The 21,218-nt window shown below is 46.6% G+C and overlaps 1 protein-coding gene across 1 annotated transcript in view; it reads left to right on the top strand.

Annotated features, from left to right (window-relative positions):
* Positions 1–313: 313 nt before the first annotated feature.
* Positions 314–21,218, top strand: part of LOC119455536 (lipid droplet-associated hydrolase) — a 99,685-nt gene continuing 78,780 nt past the window's right edge. Inside the window, exon 1 of the mRNA XM_037716939.2 lies at positions 314–944. Coding sequence (XP_037572867.1) covers positions 752–944 — 193 coding nt within the window. The 5' untranslated portion in view covers positions 314–751. The remainder of the gene's footprint in view (positions 945–21,218) is intronic.

Below are 21,218 nucleotides of genomic sequence, written 5' to 3'. Positions count from 1 at the left end.
CTTCCCATTCCCAGCTACTTCGCCCCAATAAACCAAGCGTTGCCCCCACCACTCTCGGGCGCTCGCCCAGCAACAACATAAGCACACGAGGTCGTAAGCCTGCGCAGCGTTCTCGCGCATTGACCCACACGATGGCGAACGTCCTCAGCGCCCTCCGGGTACCGTAGTAGTAACAGCAACAGACAGCCAGAGAAAGTCCGTCGCGTAGTGTCCTGCGCGCGACGTACGGCACGAGAGGTGGCGAGTGAGCGGCCAAAATAGAGCCTTCGCCCCCCCACGCCGACACTCACCCACATACACTCATATACACCCACACAATCGGCGCGGTCGACGCGCGCGCAGCGCCGGCTGCTCTCTTCCTGGGAGCCGCGACCGCGCGCACGCCGCGCGCTTCCCGCCGCGTTTGGTCACGTGGGGGGCTCGGCTGCGCTCGGCGACTCCCGCCTCGCCCTCGCGCTCGGGAGCAGTCGCGCAACACGACGCAACGTGCGCAGAACAGCTTCTAGCGGCAAAGGCGCACGAAACCGAGCAGCCGTCGCCACCAGCTGGAAAGGAACGCGCTCCGCGCGAGCGTGTGTGTGTTGCCGAGGGCAGCGGTCGACGCAGCGGCGCGCCATTAGCGTACGCTGTGCTGTTGCTGCTGGATTCTACGTCCGCCTGCTCGCTCGCTCCTCCGAGCGCTCCTCGCTCCCGGCCGCGCGCTTCGGCGACCGCGGACTTCCTACTTCGTCGTGAAGTGCCGTCCAGCACGATGGAGAAGGGCGGCGCCGCGTTGGAGTCGGGCGCGTCGAGCGACGCCGCCGCCGCCGCTCACCAACAGCGTGGGGAGGACGTGCCAATGCATTTCGTGTCGGTGAACAAGGTTCCGACGCAGGTGATCTGCTACGGCGACCCCGGCAGCCTGGCGTCGGACGCCGCCAAGCCCGTGGTCCTCGTTATTCCAGGTGCGCTTTCTTCTCCGCGTATATTTGCCGCTGCTAGAGTGCACGTGGCGAGGAGGAACGCGCGCGCGCGCGGCTTGCCTCCTCTTCGCGGCCGCGCGCGCTTTGCGGTGTTTACCTCCCGCTTACCGACCACGCGGCAGCGGGAGGCGGGGAGAGAAAGAAAGCTAGTTAACAAGTGGCAACATCGCTGAATTGCGGATAAACGCCGGGCTAGCAAAAGATTGATGACAGTGGCGCACCGACGGAGGGGGGGGGGGGGGGGTTCGGGGGTTGTAACCCCCCCCCCCCCCCCCTTAGGCCGAGTTATCCCCCCTTTTTTTGAGTACTGCAACTAAGATGTAAGACGCGCAATCGTCTGCACGCTCGCAAATTTGCACAAAAAGCGCATTTTTTGACAATTTCCCGTGAAGAAATATAAATTAGAGCTGTTTAGATGGTATTGGCAAACTAAGGCAAACTGTCAACCCCCCCCCCCCCCCGGGCAGAGATCCTGGGTGCGCTACTGCTTGATGAGGTGAAATGAAAACGAAAACACAGACGTCTTCCTTTCTCTCTCTTTCTTTTTGTTGATTGCAGACCTTGAGAGAAAGAAAGGAAGCGAGAGACGCGAAAATTGGCAGTGCATTCACCCTTTAATGATGATTGGCGACTTTATTGCTATTAGCAATCTATATAATAGATGGTTGATGATATGGCTGTATATAATGATTATAATGAAAGGCCCCACATACCCAGTGACACAAACCTAGCGACCTAAGTTGGCATGAAATAGGTTTAATAAAGAGCAGCACACATCCAGTAACCCAAGTTGGAGCGACGATTCGTTTTGAACGCGGTTGCGCTAGCCCAGCAGCCCGGTGCCTCTAGCCATTTAAACATAGACTACCTAGTAACCCAATTTGTCAGTAAAGACGCTAGGCACGGACATACAAAGATACATGGAGACATATCGCAAATTGGGTGATTTTCCGAAAGAATGGTAAAAGCATTAAATTACGTCAGCTCGTCGAAAAATGGCAAAGTATTTCATTTCTCAAGTTCTGTGACCGAAGGACCATTAACTATTTTCCCTCTCTCGTGTCCACTGTGGAATAAAAGTAAGGAAAAACAGCACAAGAATATCGTCTTATAATTTTTACCCTGAATATAGTATATTTCTCGTTCGCTCATCTTGACTGGCACAAATACGGTTTCGCTGCAGTGTATTAATAGTGGGTGGATGTCTCATTATTCCTTTAATTATCTATCTCCACCTAGCGAGTTCCGCCGAATTATTACGTCAAACACTTACCTTTGCTTCGAGTTGTTGATAAATTCGACTTCGCCCTGCCATCTGCTGGCCGCCTGGTTTGCTCAGATGGTAGAGCGACTGCCCGGGACAGGTGGTGGTCCCGGGTTCGAGTCCCGGACCACGACGAATTTTTCTTCAACTGGGAGGCTTTTCTTTCGAGGAACCCGTATGGGGTTTCCTTTGTAGCAATTGCTACGATTGGGTGGATGTTTCATTTTCCCTTTAAGTGTATTAATAAGTAACCGTTCCACCTTTCTCTGACTGGTGTGAGAGCTTTATTTGTCCAGTCTTTGAAGTCCCGCACCTAACCATGGCAGCTTTCTAAATCAGTTTTAACGGTATAAAAATGAGAAGGAAAAGCAGGCGCTGAGCGTAAATGGAGAGCAAGCACTCAAAGCGTTCTCCAGCAGCTGTGTTTATTTACCTACTTGCAACAGTTTTTACTGGCCGGCCTGATTGCATGGAGTTGTTTTTAGGGCGCTTGTCCTCCGCCGCTCAAATGAAGTTTCTTTTTGTTTTTATCTGCGCGGAAAGCAACTTGCAGCAGCCTTATTAACTTCAGGCAAAGTACGTCGAGTGCCAATCAAATGAGGACGCAGCAATGAAATACGAGGTCCACTCAACGCCATTCTTCATGGCGCTTGAACGCACCGAAGGCCCGATAGACATACTAACTATCCCAGCCAAAATTATTTTGTGCAAGAAAACATGACTGACGCAATACGCAGTCCGTACAATGGACATTGTACAGACTGCAACTATGAAGAACGCCGAACATGACAGCTGATTTTAAATATGCGTTCCAAAAAATGTGCGAAGAAATGCATCGGTGCTCCAGTTATTTTTGTCTTGCGATGCATAAAACGGCGTTTTGATAATACAGTAGGTGACATAACACCGCGTTTTATGGCAAGTTTGGCTTGTCTCAAAACTGGTGCTATAGCTTCAGAAATCCTTTTCTAGTACATGTACCTTCTAGTACCTTGATAATTCACTGGCTTCAGTTCATAAATGGAACTATGTGCTTTTAGAAAAGTAATTAAAATATGATCAGTAAAATGTGATTGATTAGTCAAATATGCATTTCGGTTTCTTGTGCAAGTACTGCCCGCCTTTTTGAGCCGTACAATTTAAAGATGATAATTGTGCTTTCTGTCACAGGTGCTCTTTTAGAAAATCTCTTAACTCTAACAAAAGAAATAAAAAGATGAAACAAAAAGAGACACCTGCAATATAGGATGTCTAACGTATAAATGTCACAGCCTGCCTCTCGAGACCATACATCAGAGGAACCGAAGGAGCGCAGTAGCAGCCCTTAATCCAGGTGTCCCTTGTGACTACTGTCACTAACGCATTCTTTCTGATAGCGGGCGATTGTCCAGTCTGACAGCCGCAGTCCTGAGTACTTTTCTCCCTGCCTTGTGCAACGAGGACTGCGCCTATCCTGTTTTACGTGTCTCTTCTTTGCCAGTGTCTTTTCTTTTTCTTTGCGCGTTGCCTTGCCTATACTTGCAGATACGAAAACAGAGGTACGCGCGCTATTGTCTCATCACAACTGCAGGTGTCACAGGCAGTGTTGTATGGGCGACTGCAATGAGTACCTGCAGTAAACGGGGCACCTGCCAAAGACAATACGGCAGATTTTATTCACGCCGAGGCAAGTCCAACCGGAATACAGAGCAGCAACTCAGGGGACAACAAATTTAGGCGAGTTTTCCCGAACGCGGTCTGATTTTTCAAGGCCAATGCATGACCGCGGTGCAATCGAGCGAGGCGTGTAGCCACTGCGCCCGTTCTCGAGAGCGTAATAAAAAAATAAAAAAAAAAAAAACACGCACGCGCACGCGCATGCACACGCGCACACGCACGCACCCGTCCCCACACACACATAAACACATACACATGCACGCACACACACACATGCACGCACGCACACACATGCACGCACACACAAACACACAAACAGACATTGATTGGCTTCGATTGTTTGAAAGTAGGTTGATGACAATAAATCTCGAGACCTCGATGGTCAAAGTAATTCAGTGATGTCTCGTGACTGTGGTTCATAAACGTTATCTGGTATAAGTCAATAAAAATGCTGACATAGTCACCCAGCGTTTCTGAGCGCTTGTAGTCAGTATGACTGTCTATACTCAGAAATTTATATATATATATATATATATATATATATAATGTTTACGGTTTTAGAAGCGTAGTTTGCACAGAAAATAGGCAGAAGTGAGATGACGTATAGGCAGCGTAACGAATCTACTGCACGTAATTTACTGGATGTAGCGAGTGTTTTTTTGTACGGTGTAATGTGCCAGCATAAGGCGAGTAAGATAGAGGCGCTTTTGACACCGAATGCATGCCCCTCTTTGTCATGACCGGTATTAAACGCGCGTCGTATGCAGAGTTGCTCGTGATATTATATCAATCTTTAAAATGTTCTTGTGCTGAAAGAAGATATATTGATACAGAAGGTGAGAGTGACAGGGCAGTAATAGGTTTAAAGTACCATCCTAAATATGAACCCAGCAGAAAAAAGAAGCAGTATGAAGCGAATTAAGGGCGGTTGTGATCACATATTTATTTTATGCTTTCTCGGGAGTGCATTATTTTGCATCCTCATGAAATACGTCAGCACTTAACGAAATTTGAGGAAGTACTTTTTTGTAAATTTTTATATGTACAATTGAACTTATCCACAAGTACTCAAAGTGATATTGCTCCGTGTGACGCAGGAGGACGAACAAGTGTTTGATGAGATAAAAAAAAATGTTCCCATTGAGCCCATATCGACGCTGATACAGCTTTGACATAGCCTGAGACGTGATACGCTTTTCGCATATCAAATGTCCTTCACCGGGAATGCCGGGTTTTTCACCTGATATATTTTTTTTTCTCGCGACCTACATTATGTGTCAACACAGCAGAGATATTATGTCAGAATTTCCACATGAGTGTGATAGAGATACACGTATTATTCTCTCATCAGTATAAGTTTCTATTGCGACGTCGGTGTGGCTCCTGCGAGCTTCTAATTACCCCTTTTCTTGGCTCAAACAACTATGACGAACGCGAGTTACCTAATGTAGCTGGAATTGCGGCATATTACAGCCACACTAAATAAAAAAATTATGCTAAACTTGATTTGTGGGTGTGAGAAAGCAGCGGGAAATACACGCAGACAAAGAAGAACTACACAGGATTTGTTACTTTCTGTTCTCTTCATTTTTTTCCCGCTTACCTCCGTTGTTTTCTCGGAATTACTAATCGCCTGCTATATCCATCCGCATCTTCGCCAATCCACCATGGTGGGTATGAGCCAGTGACAGAGGACAATCAATCAATTAATCAATCAATCAGTCGATCAATCAATGAACTAATTAGACAGACAGACAAACAAACTCTTTCACCCACCGATATGAACCAGCTCGCCCAGCAAACAGTGTTATTGATTTGTAGCCTTCTAGCATATATGCAATACGTCAGTTGTATCGAAAAGGGTGGCTTAATAAGGCAGAGGGGACGTAAAGGCTGCGGCAGCCTTCCGTGACGTCACGGACATTGACAGCATCTCTTTGGGGCATGGTAAATGTACTCCGGTAAAGAAGTGCTGCATTGCACTCGGAGATGGACACACACACACAGAGAGAGAGAGAGAGGTAGAGACTAATAAAGGCGTAGGGGGGGGGGGGGGGGGCTGTCAGCGCTCCTACATACCGGGCTTGCTGCTTCGTATGGGGTGATTGAAATGACATTGCACTCGGAAGGAAGTGAGGACACAACCTGACAACTTCAGAGAACTTTGCAGGCATAAAATAAAATTAAAAAAGAGGCCACAATATGGGAAAATGCCGTGAAATCTGTGACGTTACAGTGACGCCGTGCCAGTAGCAACTTTAGCGAGAAATTCAGTAAACAGAAGTCTCGTCATATTAACCTTACTGCTCCAGAGAACTGCCTTTATAGTGTTGAAAGAATACCATACGAGCCTATAGACCGCTATAGCGTTTGCATTCAGTCTACATTAAAAGGAACTTTAGAAGATAAGATACAAGGCTTGCACATACAACACATACAGAATTGTGTATACGATAGCCTTACTGCGATAGAGGGGCTGGTGTGGCAGAAAGCATGTGGAAGCAAAACACGAGCGGCGACGAGACCTTGGAATTCCCGCACCAACCCTATGTTGCGTCATAGATCTTGGCAGCCCCTCTGGCTGAGGCTAGATAATTTTTCTTGTGTTGCTTGGAAAAATAGAAAAACGATCGCATTTGAAAATAGGCGAAAACTCAGCTGACTAACATTTTCTTGGTTCTTTCTGCGGAAAAACAAGGACCCAAATACGTAATAACTCCGGGAAATATGTGTCATCACAAATACGTCAGGGGCAGTGTTCGGTACGGTCGCGAAGGTCAATGAAAGAGAGGTGTGGCCATCACTTCATCCGCTTATAAGTAAAACTTTACCTCTGAAAAAAAAAAATATATGCGAAGACAGCTTTGAAGAATTAAACCTCCAGTCTTCAGTATACTAATTTAGGATCGCTCATTAATTCCGCTTTAATAAAAAGACAATGAAAATGCAGTCTAACCATACTTTTCTTCAGGTGAGCCCGTCTTTGCTCCCGAGACACCTTTCAGCTTCCAAGACACTCCATCTTCGTTCGCTTGATTTACTAACCACCTACTCCGTAGGCGTGCGTGCCGGCACGCATTCGTCACTGCCATTCGAGCAGACTACCGCATTCTCACGGTTATAAGTCGACTGCTTTTCAGAATTCTAGCTGTCATTCGGGTGCTATTGTGTGCTGTATGTACCATACAGGGTGTTTCACTTAACATGGGCCAAACTTTAAAAATGTGCAATGCAGCGTAGCTGGACAGAACCACGGTAAAGTTGTTTGAAGTCGCGTGGAGATACTCAGATGTAAAAGTACTGAAAGTTGGGCGAGTTGGTAGCTGTTCATCTTGAAACTGCAGCGCACACACAAGAAACGAGGACACTAAGGCGAACAGACAGGCGCCTGTCTGTCACCTTCGCCTTATTGGCCTCGTTTCTTGTGTGTGCGCTGCAGTTTCAAGATGGATACTCAGATGATTTTCGCATTCCGCTTAATTAAATAATCAACTTCTGAATTATTATAACTACATGAAAAGTGTCAATGAGAAAATTGTAGTGCAACATGAGAAACTACGGCTACAGCTTTCTGTTGCTCAATACGTGCCACATAAAAGTGTTTTCCGAGGGTGAAAGATGACCACGAATACAGGTAAAGTGCCTCGAGCGGCCAGTTGCGCGGCAATTTCGCATGTATTCGTGGGCTTCTTTCACGCTTAGAAAAACACTTTTATGTAGCACGTATTTATCAACAGAAAGTTGCACCGGGAGTTTTTTCACATGTTGCTCTACAATTTTTTCATTAACACTTTTAATCTAATTATAATAATTGAGAAGTTTATTAAAACATTAGGAAAAATTATTTAATGAAGCGGAATGGAAACATTATGTGAGTATCTCCAAGCGACGGCAAACAACATTACCTCGGTTCGGTCCAGCTACGTAGTATTGGCATAATTTTAAAGTTTGGCCCAAGTTAAGTGAAACACCCTGTGCAAAAAGCCAGCAGTAATATCAAGGCGAAAAGTGGGGCTCAAATGCCCTTCAGTGAAGATCAGAAAAGCGAAATCAAGAGAGCAAGATGTGTTTTCTTTTTTCTTTCTTTTTCACTCTCTTGTATCCTCCTTCTTCTGGAGCATTTCTCTCCCCTCTCGCCCTTCCTTGCAGAGTAGCATGCAGGCGAATACTTCCAGGTCGGCAAACATCTCTGCTTTTAAATAAAATGCTTGGCCCATGGCCAAGAGCGAGGTTGCAGAGAAAAGAGCTTTTCGCTTCAGAAGTTTGAAATACAATTTTCCAAGGTTTATATTAAATTTTAGCGGTCCTCTAATACGAAAGTCGCAATGCTACAGATGACATATCTGTCATGTAAGTCTAAGCTTGTTACATGTTGTTAGTTAGTTATGTGGAATATATTTATGGAAGTATGTGTATTTACGTTGCAAAACTCGGAACTTATGTATGTGTTCTCGGAGAATTCCAAGTATACATTTATTTATTTATGCATCTGTGTGCGTTTACCTTCTGTGACTTACGAATCTGACTGGTTTGTGTGGGACACACCGGCACAGACCTCAGAGTGTGCGTGCAAATCATTTTACTGGCAGAATAGTGAAACGCAATCATAACTCAAGCGAATAACGCCAATGTGAAAGTAGAAGCGTTGAAGTCGTCTATAGCACGTAATTATTTTTCCCATTCCGAGAGAGAGAGAGAGAGTCTCTAGAGAGCAAGCGAGAGAGGAAAGGCAGGGAGGTTAACCAGAAGTCAGTTTCCGGTTTGCTACCCTACACTGGGGTGGGGGATAAAGGGGTTGGAGAGAGTGCAAAGAGAGAGAGAGAGAGAGAGAGAGAGAGAGAGGGAGCGCGAAAAAAACAAAACAAAAAAGCTTGATGGTTCGGACAACCATCAAGTCAATCTATGGAAAAAGAATTGTTGTTGTTGTTTCCTATCGAACGTGTGGTTCCTACCCACTATTGGGTATTGACCAAGACACGGATGTATAATTCCAATTTATAATCATGAATAAAATTCAGAATTTCTATGGACTTAGCGCTGTAGAACGTAAATTTATCTGTTACAATTAGGATCAGTAAAATGACATCGAATTAATCATCATTAGTTTAAAACGTGCACAAATAAAGAAAAAAAGAAAATGTACAATTTAACAGGGAATTCGGTTGGATTCCATAAGACATTCTTGGAGAGTGAAGCAAACATCCCTGCGACTCTTATCAAATGATGGAGGCCCCGGATGAAGAATTTCGACGTCGCATCCTTCGAAGCGCGCCCACGCCGTCGTTCTAATGCGGAGAACGTGCGCTTATGTAACGTATACTCGCGTAGTTACATATGTCACTCAGCCGGGACGTGCAACTGCGTAGATTGGGCGTTCTAATCACGTCCGTGTCATAAGTGACTGTGAGGTACGACGCTAGCGTGCACCGTGCTTTTAAATCAGCAGCTGTAAGGAATACCTGTCTCTGAACCGAAAGGTCGACGATGCCGACGTCGACAAAGATGATGACGATAATGATTAACAACATCACAATGCGGCAAAAATAAGGAAAGCGAAATCAAAAAGAAAAATATTACGGAGAGTTGTGAAGAAATGGCTTTATTTACATGAGATGGATGATGGTCACCGCGAAATCCGGCCTCCAATCACTTCGTTCTTCTCTTCTTCCCAACTGCTTCTTGTATGTTCGTTACAATATCATAAAGCACGAATAGTGCACAATTAAGCAGTCATACTAACTCGTATTAAATTATGCGAGAGATATTAAAAGAATTCAGGAGCCATTCCACTCTTAAGGTGGAGAACCAGCGAAGTGACGACGGGCAAAGTAGCGTAAATTCACATATACCATAGATATAGTAAAAATGAAGCAAGTGTTAGACGTTTGTAAACCATTAAGGCGAAAGCCTGATTTCACACTTTACATGGTTTGTCACGATTAAGATACGTTTATGAAGAATTGGGACAACTGTCCTTCGGAGCGTACGACAGAACTGACCGAAATTGCCGCACATATATACTGGTAGTGGGCCAGTGCCGTCATCGCCTTCGCAGGGAGAGGGGCATTATGGGAACGCTAGCATGATGAGCGTCATCGAAGCCAGCTGTGGAAGACGACGACGACGAACGCGCGAGCTGTGGCACGAGCGCGTCTCTGTGACCACGTGACGTGTGCAATCAGGCACACACTAGGCACACCCTTAGTAAGCCAGGAGCGTGGAGTATACATATATACATACATTAATGTGCCACTAGGAAGCCTACATGCAACGCTTTGCATGTAGGATCCCTACACGCCGCATTCAGACAGCACACTCAGGCTACGTTCACACTTGGTCTCGAAGCTAGCGGAAGCGGCAAAAACTTCGGAAAATCCGCCCGCCTAGGCGACAAAGCGGGCGGAAAACCAGGCGGCGAGCAAAATCGGTCTCGGACCGATTTTTTCGCCATGGCGAGGCGGAAACGCGGCGGAAAAGTCGTTCCGCTCGGCTGGAAGCTCCACTAGCATGTAAACATCCGGTCGTAAAATTGTACATGGCACCAAAAGTGTAGGCTGCGATGGTGCTCGACGCGATCTAGATCCATCACTCGCTCTACGACAAGATTGGTACTTAAACGTACTGTCAGAAATACTCGCGATAGTATTCAACGTCGCGCGAACGGAGGTGCGGCAACGAAGCCTTGGCGTGACCCAACTTCTCGCGCTTTTGCAAAGCCGGGCAAACCCACCACCGCCGCTTCCGAGGTGTCCGCTCCTTCCGTTTATTCATTGTCAATTTCTAAGAAACAAGTAGGTAGAAGTATAAAAAACAATTTATTCTCCCACTTCCATGGCAGAAAAAAAGTTGGGCAAATTCCTCGTTGGTGCTCCGCAATTCTCCTCGCACGGGCGCGGTATGTTGCAGAAGTCGAGGGGCTTTTTTTTTTTTTTGTTGCGCGGTGGTTTTCTCGTCGCGACAATAGATTGGGAGCATAGGTCTCAGGTCTCACGTAGGACGCTCAGGCTTCGGCGAGCCCCAACACAAGGGCCAGCCCGGGTTTTATCTTTGGTATACTGGAGGCGCCGCCAATAATACGAAATGAAGAAATGTTATTGTAAACTGTAAATAAAAGCTATTAAAGAAATATAATCACGCCTTGGCACCAACCTGTGACTCAGCACTACCGTGCCCGTGTGAGGAGAATTACGGAACGCCAACGAGGAATTTACCAAAGGTCGCAGATGACACGCGAAGTTGCGCGAAATGAACACTTTTGATGACGGGTGGGATAATGAATGAACACACCGCTCGAAATGGTGCGATAATGAGCGCCACCACGCCGACAAACGTACGCAGACTAGATGGATGTGGGCGAAAGCGGCAGCGGCGGCCGCGGCGGTAGCAAAACAAATGTGAACAACTTGGACATGCGCGGAAAAGACTTTCCGGCCGCTTTGGCTTTTCCGCTCGCTTGCCGTTTCCCAAGTGTGAACGTAGCCTCAGTCTGCATCGTCGAAAACTAATGAGGGTATATTGCAGCGACAGCGATAAAACGCATTATTTGGGGGGAGAAAGAGGCTTTTGGTCCACTGCTTCTTGTTGAAAACCGTATCTACATTAGAGCACTGCACGGGCCGATTTTTTCAGCCCGGGCCCGGCCCGGGCCCGTTTTTACGTTGGGCGGCCCGTCCGAGCCCGATCAAAACTTTTATGGTGAGACCCGGGCCCGGCCCGGGCCCGGAAATAATCTACGTTACCCGCCCGGCCCGGATCGCCACCCCTTTACCTTAGGCCCGAGCCCGGCCCGAGCCCGACTCGAAACCGGCCCGAACCCGGCCCGAGACCGAAAAATAATGTTTTTCAGAGTTGACACGTCCGAGAATAACTCGCTGCACGTTACATGCACACCACCAGGAAGCCCGAGCCCGGCCCGGGCCCGGGTCAAAAAGCACACGCCGTGCCCGAGCCCGGCCCGAGCCCGCTAAAAAACTGTTCGACACGGCCCGGCCTGGCCCACGGGCCGGGCCGGGCCCGGGCTTTCGGGTAAGCCCGAGCCCGTGCAGTGCTCTAATCTACATGTCCGCGGGTGAAACATTACACACTATATCTTTTTGCGGATAAACATTATATGACGATATCGACGAGGACATCAGGATCGTCATTATCACCGTCACCATAATCATCGTCGTCAGACTCATCATGGTAATACATGTCCTCAATTCGAGAGGGTACACAGGCGCATGGGTATCATCGCACATTGTGCGTTTTATTGTCTCGCGTCAGTTATGGAAACGAAGGAACAGCTATTAGCGTGTATTCGTTCACCGTGAACGCTGCTTGCGGAACGTCTTTCTCAGCCTCCACCCTCGATATATGCAATAGGCGTGCACCGTAACGAGTTTGACTTCCCCGTACATATGCTACTTTCGATTGTTCGCAGTAGTAGATGCTTGATCGGCCGCGAGCGTGTCGGGATGAGCGAACGAGGAAGACGATCGAGGTATACGTGCATGCAGGAAAAGCGCGGTTATTTGCTGCACCACGTGATGTTTACTGTTGCGCGCATCGACATACGCAGCCTAAATAAAAGCAAGGGTCAGCGTGAGTGGCAGCTTCGACCGCTTTCTATAGTTTTCGTTCCGCGTTGATGTGCTTCGCATCGCATTCGCCGTGGCAACAAACGTTTTACCGGTCATTTTGTGTGCTGCCTTTCCCTTCCGCCCGGTGCCAAACGCAACTGCCTTTGAAATCAGTTCTTAAGTGCTGGTCTTTCGCCAGAGCCTGACTGCGGCTTAATGAGGAGAAATTTTAAAGAAACAAGCTGCGGGGAGATCACGCGTCTTACTCAAGGTTGTAAGTTACGTGCAAGACATTCGCTACTACCTTGTCCCTTCCCTTTTTTTCATTTCAGTTTTGCGCTAAGTAGCCGCAGGTTGTATGGCCTGAATTTGTTCATTCACTACATTCAGTCAAGATTTTAACGAATACGGCATATTACTGCCGTCGCGTGAGGATTGTATTAGCCGGAGAACCAATGCCACATGCAAGATATGCAGATATGCATCTACGTACATGGTCCACGCCTTGCCTGCTCATGGTTCGGATCCACCGAGTAAGTGCACGTCGCGATTCGGAAAAAAAGAAGACAAGGTTTAACGGCGAGCGTCTTGTATGCATAATAAGTCTGCATTCACAGACGTCACGCTCGCATTCGTAGCCTGGTTACTCGAGCGTAAAGACACCGTGCTCTCTGACGTAGACTTCTCAGCATGCGCCTGTTGTCACGGCGTCCAAGAAGCTGGGCACCTTCTCTAAAAGGAAGCTTTTGCGCAATCACCTTATTATCGTCGGTTGCTTAATGCATGCTCTGCGCTGTGGTGACGTAACATTGGAAGTGTGTTATGTTGCGGCGGTATTCCGTCATGGTTGTTTTTACTTAAACAGGACGTCTGGTACTGTCGTTCATTAACGCGTTTCATCCGCGTTTTCTAACTTTAGCGTAGACGTAAATGGCTTGATAGTGTGATGTGCGGATCGACATAACTCTCAGGCAGTTAACTACTAACATTTGCGTACTTGCCACGGAAAGTTATTACGTACTCGTATTCGACTAGATATTGAAGCAAGCTGTGATTTGCCAAACGCACATACCACATTGCAACAGAAGTGCGAGAAATCATTCAAGGTTGCACAGCTACCGACATGGATGCACTCTACGAAGAGGGCTTACTAGAATTATGCGTGGAATGACATTACGCTCAAGCAGTTTATTACTAAAATTTTCCACTGAACGTTATTGCATCCTGGTACTTGTCTAACACCCGCCGCGGTGGCTCAGTTAGCTAAGGCGTTGCGCTGCTGAGCACGAGGTCGCGGGACCGAATCCCGGCCGCGGTGGCCACATTTCGATGGAGGCGAAATGCAAAAACGCCCGTGTGCTTGCGTTGTAGTGCACGTTAAAGAACCCCAGGTGGTCAAAATTAATCCGGAGCCCTCCACTATGGCGTGTCTCATAATCAGAACTGGTTTTGGCGCGTAAAACCCCAGAAAGAAAGAAGGTACTTGACTAAATATTGAAGCAGGCTGTAATTTACTAATCGCGCGTGTGACATTCTTACGAAACTGCGAGTTATTTAAGGTTACAGATCGACCGAAACAGTCTTATCGCCGCTTAAGTTTCCCTGCATTCATGCGTGTTGGAACCCAAAATTGGCTTGACTTGCCAGTACAGTTTGTTTTGTTGTTGTGCGACAATGCCTATTCGTTAATAACAAAAAAAAAAAGCCTCGAGTCACTGACCATCATTTATCTCGTCTCCTTGCGCTTGGAAATGCTTGCGTTGTACCTCAGGAAACTCAATAATGCCATGCTTGTATCGTGCGGCAAGGCATTACGTTTCTGGCCAGCGCAACTGCGTAGGGACGTTCTTACGGAAATCTATGAACCTGGTAAACATTTGACTGTGACTTCGCATGCACCGTCACGCTTTCAATTGCAACGTGCCGTGGTGGTTACAAACTTTACTACATGATTGCGCCACGCTACAATAGGTCGAGAATGACACGTGCGATCTCCGCGTTGTGTTGTTAAAGTAAGCCGCTCGTTTTCAGCGCAAATTTCGAGACGCGATCAACGAAGCGTGCACGAAAGACACCCTTACTCTCTCTCTCTCTCTGTTTTCGTGTGCACGTATCTCGTCGGTGAGCGAGATACGGCGCTCTTCGATAGCACGCGAGCCAACACGCGTGCCCAGCCTAGTGTGCCCAGATGCGGTCCCGACCCTCGAACAGAAGTGCAATCTCTTTTGTGTCAGCACCTCTGCTCGCCGGCTACATTCGCCTACATGTTTCTCTCGTCGAGTGTCGCATATACGCTTCAATCTTCTGGCAAACGCCACAGTCCACAGTGTGGTGCTACGAAGTCGCAAATAGATTGCAGATTGATATATATATATATATAATACTGGTTGTTAAAGCGACAAAACTTCACCTCCTCGCTCTTTTATCTCTCACTCTCTCTCTCTCTCTCTCTCTATATATATATATATATATATATATATATATATATATATATATATATATATATATAACGTTTGTAAAGTTTTGTCGCTTTAACAACCAGAGCCGTCAGTTCGGAATCAATTCTCGTGTTTGATGCACTCTCAAAAACATTTAGAATGCTTGCAACTCCTCTAGGGGGGCAAGTGTCCTTGTCACATTTGAAACGCACGCGAAGGGAATAAGTTAGACTAGATTGATCGATTCACTTCCCAATACTGCGAATAGGTCGTCTGGCAATGAGCTGACGCTTGGAAAGCCAGAAAGGAGGGAAAAAGAAAAGTTGGGTGGCGACGTGACGTTGAAAATCTCGCACCAGCTCGCTGTGACGTCCCTTGTTTTTGGCAGCCTCTGCTCCGTGCTATCGAAAATCTAATCAAAGAAGCGTGATTGAATTGCAATCCAAAGTGTGGAAAGGCTGATAGCATTCCAAACTAAATAAAGCTCCGCTCTAAACGCTCCGTGGGGACGTGAGTTCGCCTCACTCGACTAGAGCCAGCGGTGGTCACGCGCTCGGTGGCGTTGTTTATTTTGATAAAGGCTGCACTTGCACAGCCGGCACACTTATGCTCACTTCCCTTTCCAATAGCTGGCACAATTGTTATGTGCTGCCTCAACTGACGTGTTCTTTTTCTTCTTTCTTTCTCTCTCTCTCTCTCTTTTTTTTTTTTTTTTTTGCAGCGAAGCTGTTAAGGGCTCACTCTTCGATGGTCGCGTCCGGCAATAGAAAAAAAAAAAAAAAACCTCTCATTGGCCGTATGCTGTATGTGAGAGTGAAAGCGTGCGAGGGTGAAGGACGCGCGCTTTCACGGGGAGCGAACGCACGGCGGAGAGCAAACGCGACTTCCCAGTGGAAGGGGAGCGGTAGTCTCATTCTTTAATAGTTCAAATAACCAAATACACCATCACGTTTTAATAGTTATAATTGGAAATACACAATCCCACCATAGTACAGATTCGCTGGTCTTCCATCTCCACCCCAGTGGAAGGGCTGACAGCCTTTTTCTTTTTTTTTTCACCGGTAGTTTCACTACCTTTTACGCGTGTAAGTTTCTTTACATCGGTTCGGTCCTGCACTTTTCTTAAAGCGCTTGCTGAAAATCCGTGTTAATAATTCGTCGTTTGGGTCCGATCTCTTTAGTCTATTTGTGCTACCTTCTAGTTTTCTTTCTACTCGGTGTTTATCCTTGATAGGAGGTCCCATTACCACCTCCGACATTAACGCTGCCATATGTAGTATAAATAAATAATAATAGTATTCACCTGTATGTGACTGCAGCAGTCAGTTTTTGATTGGTTTGTTTTATAGAACCAAATCAATACTGCGTGTTCGTGAGATGCCAGGGCGGAGAATTTGCTTCACCTGGTGCTGCTTGGTGGGCGAGAGTTTACTGTATTTCGTCTTCATTGGATTGGGACAGCTGCGACCTGGGGAGGTATTCTGTAAATATCCACCTTGTGGACTTGTTCGTTTCCTCTGCTGTTGAAGTTCTGATTGGCTGAGCTGGGGTACGCGTCAGGAGGAGCCAGGCGCCGCATCCAGTCAGCACTTCAGCAGCAGACGAAATGGACATGTACATAAGGTGGACATTTGCAGAATACCTCTTCTAGAATCGAACCCGAGACTTCGCGCTCAGCAATAGAACGCCACATAGGCTCTGGGGAACCGCGGCAGGTAGAGGGTTCGTTTAGTGTGTCACATGACTCATTTTATTTGGCGATATTGATCTCCCAGCTCCCACGCTACGTAATGAGTGATGCATGGGACCTCGCGTTCGCTAATCTGTAAACGGATAAAGCTGGTTCGTCGATGTGGCAGTGATATATTGCCACATGTATACTGCTTGCGGAAGTTGTCTTCTCTCTCTCTTTCTTTCACTCCCTAATTCCCCTCTCCACGTGTAGGGTAGCAAACTGGACTAAGTCTGGTTAACCTCCCTGCCTTTCCGTCCTCCCTTTTCTCTCTTTCTTGACATCAGAGGATGCCCGCGCGGCCGCGCAATTGGAAATGTCGAAGGACGCCGATTCTTCGACCTGAGAATTTCGTGTTGCTCACGCCAGCGTTCGATTTCGCAGGGAGAAATATTAAAGATGAACTTCAACTACAAGTACGTACATCTCAACCCTGTCCAGCTCGTCGTACGCAGGTCCAACAAAAGTATACCTTCGAGCCCTGTAATTTGTCGTCGTTCCTTTAAAGTTTATTCCGCAGTATTCAGTACTTTTCTATCGTGTCTTGCGCTTGTCAGAGTGTCCGTGACATGAAAGAAGTATACCATGTAATTTTAAAGCAAAGCGGGGCTATATGCAATACACACTTCATCAAGCCATCGATATAAGTTGCCGACTATAGTGAAAATGAACGCATTAAGCTAAGTGCGAAAGTTAGGGATCCAAGGCCGTGCATGTTACTCGAAAATGTGTAACCAACAGCGAGGAAAATTGACAAAACATGAAGTCGAAATGAAAATGGCGCATGAAAAGCTGCCACCTAAAAATAGCTCTGTCTCCACGCAATCGTTATCAGCCGAGGAAACTCACTTTCAGATAGCTACCACGGCGAAGAATGGCTCTTTTATGTCCCGAGCTGGCCAGCTCATGTCGTTATCTTGACATTTTGGTTGCCGCGCTCTCGGACTCGACAATGCGGTTCAAGGTGCACAAATACACTCTCACTTGTCGTGCCTAAACTTACGTCTACGAGGCGTTGGCTGTACACAGGAAACAGCTGTCACAAGCCAACTCCACTGGTTGTGATGAAGCGCAATATAAATATCCGCTTGTTCATGTAAAATTAGAGAGAACGGTTCATAGAAAGACGGAGGTTTGAAGTGAATAACAGTGGTTTAGAACAAGGAGCGCCGCTGAAGACAACGCTTCGACAAAAGAGCTCGTTTTTGTCAGGGTAGCAACTTAATTACTGTTGTCTGGTTAACCTCCCTGTCTTTCCTTTACCTTTTTCTCTCTCTCTCTCTCTCCTGACGAAGACAAGTCCTCTCGTAGAAACATTGGCTTCAGCGACATTGCTTGTTTTATACCACGGTTACTTTCTTGTTAATGTAGCGTTATGTACTTGAGGATCGATAACCAATGCAATAATAGTAGAATGCAATGTGGCTCCTCTACCCCAGCGTCATATGTTTATAGCCTCTATATGCTGACTTATGTCCGACCTTGCGTCTTGCCGTTATTCGCAAATTAACTTCAACTTTCTGTTGCATTTAAGTAGTTGTTACCCGTCACGGTAACTAACGCATTGGCTGTGGAGTTCTGCCGATGAGCCCGAACTCGAGGGTTCGATTCCCTTTTACGGCTGCCGCATTCCGATGGGACCGAAAAACGGTGCGAGAAAACGCCCGTGTACTTAGATTTAGATGCACAATAAATAGAGAAACCCTAGGCCTATTTATACTAAAATGTAATCTTTCTAAACAATATTTTCGTTAATTTAACGGTAACGGGTTTAACACTAAAAAGGGACATAAAGTTTACCGTTCTTCTCTTAGAATTTCGCCCCGGAACCCTGTAGCACTGGGAAGTCAATGTGACGTCTCGGATCTCAAAGTACATTTTTGCGTATCTCGGCTCTTGCGGCCGAGTAAAAGTTCTTAAAACTTGTTAAAGCTCAGTGTTTGTCTTTTTTTAGAACACAATGTAGTCCATCTTCACCGATGAATGAATAACTGGCCCCTAGCAGACGCCTTCAAAATCCATGACGTCACGGTGAACAGCTGCGGGAACTACAAAGTGGGGTCGCCACCTGTCTTTAGTTTATTGCGTCATCTCTGGATTACCAAGGCTCTTCTCACGGTAGGAGCAATTTCTTTTTGCATTGTAAGAGGGTGATTCAATAATACCGCTCAAAATATTTTTGTTTAGTGACCCTTTAAAGAGCTTTAGGTGGTCGAAATGAAAGTTGTGGCAATGAAGGCTCGAAGACGAGGCATGTGATGTGATGAAAAGGGGACAAACGAAGGACCGATCGAATGAATGAACGGATCTGCATGTTCAGGAAACATTGCGACGTATAAAACTGCCGTACTTTTGGCAAGCAGGGGAATGTGGTTATTGGAAGGAGGTGTGGTGACAGCAGACGGTGGTGTTACGTATACTCGAGAGTCTAACGCCATAAGAATATACTATAGCCTCGACTATGATAGTCACAGGAAGCGAAGTGAACGTGCTTCGATCCTGCAGCATCGTGGGGTGATTCACTTCTCGTGTAGATGGCAGGAACTCCACGACGCCTGCGTTTGGGACTTCTCGCGCTATGCGTATAGCCACAAAAAAAAAAAAAAAAAAAAACTCTCTTGCGACGTCGGCGCCGGACCGCTTGTCGCCATACCATTCGCAGCGCATTCAGCGGGCGGCTTACGACACATCCGGAGTCGTCCTATTCTCGACACAGCAGGACATCTCTTGACACACATATAGGCGCTCTCCGCGAACGCCCCAGCTCAAAGCCTAGCTTCAGCCGCTGCCTCGTAACACGAGAGCTACCGCGTCCTGCGAGAAATGCGATCGGCCCTTTCGAAGAAGCGAGAAGGACTTCCTCCTGCGCGCGAAGGAATCCCGGTTGTTCTCACGTAGCCGAACCTGGTGGAAGTTTGGAGATACGCACCGCTTCCGCTAACGCGGGCCCCGAGGGACACCCGAGATTATAGTCATCAATTGCCGAAGTTCGAAGTTCAAGAAATCTACAAATGCGGTAGCTTTACTGTTGGAACTTTCGAACACGATCGGAATAAATGACAGTCAAATCACCGATGTCGAAATAATGGACGCTAGACTGTGTATGCAGGTGAAGTGAGCCAGTCCACATCCAGGTACTCTTGCTAGCGACAATTCTTATCCTTGAGATAACATTCACTATAAAACGAAAAACAAAACAAAAATGAAATAGGTTAACCTTGTGATTATCATTCTATCAGATTTGCCGACTAAATTGAAAGGAGCACCGGATATCCTCCTCCAGTAATACTTAAACGCTCTATTTTCAGGTATTAATTAAGAGAACTGGCTATAGTAACCACGTCAATACCAGCAGTAAATATTCAGAAAAAACTTAATAATTGATTGCCTGAAGTTCGCACTAATTACGAGAGACGGACAGCGAGATTGTCAATTTGACCTTCTGAAACACGATACCATTTGAACTGAAATCATGTGCATTGCCAGTTACTTAATTCATCGTTTCCTCCAAATTGCTTAATGAGCTAAAGTAATTGAATGTTCGTGCTAATAATTGTTTTCGGGCATCCCTGTGCGGAAACGCATTGTTGTAGTTTTGTACTAGCACTTGTTTGTATCTTGCCGCGCTCTACATTCTGCCAGTTGGACTTTCTTTATACTGATACCTGCTAACATTTTGCTGCGGCGGCATCTGGACAGTCTTCAATTTGGGACATTCAGTTGTACATTACTTGGTGCAACTAATAGATAACGTGCATGGTACGGATCAATGAACTTGAACTTGTGTATATCTAAGCTACATAAGGGGCCCGTATTCATTCAGCAAGTGCACAGAATAGGTGATTTGTAGTGTAGATTTCAGATTAGAAGCAGCAAATTTCTCTGTATAACGTGGAGCGTGTACAAGCCTCCTGGGCCGCTTTATCTGACGATTTTCTCATACTACCCACCGTCTCACATGGTCTTGCCCGAACAAAAACGCACGCACGCACGCAAATAGTACAGGAAAATAAAATGTGTCACTTTGCTCTGCCTTCTATGCATCTCATTTACTACCAGCTGAGCCTTCATGCTGTAGCTTTCTTAATTCGTCAACTATACATGTATATAGGCCGAGTCCAGTGAAGAGAGCGGCAACAGAGGCGACCGTTCTGGAAATAAACTAAGTGCAGCAGTACTTCTCAAATTGAGGCCTGATGAGTCCCAAGTGTCTTCGAGAGATGTTGACACTCTGGGGAGACGCATTGAGAGAGATTCTCGCCTATGAAAGCAGCTTGCAAAACACGCCTTACCTGGAGTTCCATCTCGCTGTATATATAAAACTGCTTTGTGAACATCAATTCCAATCAAATAAAAACGCGAAGTAAGGACTATGATGAACCAGGCTCTTGGCTTCGATTGTATTCAATATGACGTCAGCACTCTCGTTTCCGGCGCAGTATATCATAACCTAGACGAATGGGTGGGTGGATCCGTCCGTACCGTTCCGTCTGATCGTCCTGTCCTCCGTTTGTATTTGCAAACATAACTGTGTCGACTGCGTCGCCTGCAAATGGGCGTTTCTTCGAACGCCTATTCATTATGGCGGACAGTGCCAACTGTAGC

The sequence above is a fragment of the Dermacentor silvarum genome, chromosome 6 (genome assembly GCF_013339745.2).
Source record: "Dermacentor silvarum isolate Dsil-2018 chromosome 6, BIME_Dsil_1.4, whole genome shotgun sequence".
Taxonomy (NCBI): domain Eukaryota; kingdom Metazoa; phylum Arthropoda; class Arachnida; order Ixodida; family Ixodidae; genus Dermacentor; species Dermacentor silvarum.
Note: the sequence above shows the minus strand (reverse complement) of the source record. Positions and strands in the feature narration are given on the sequence as shown.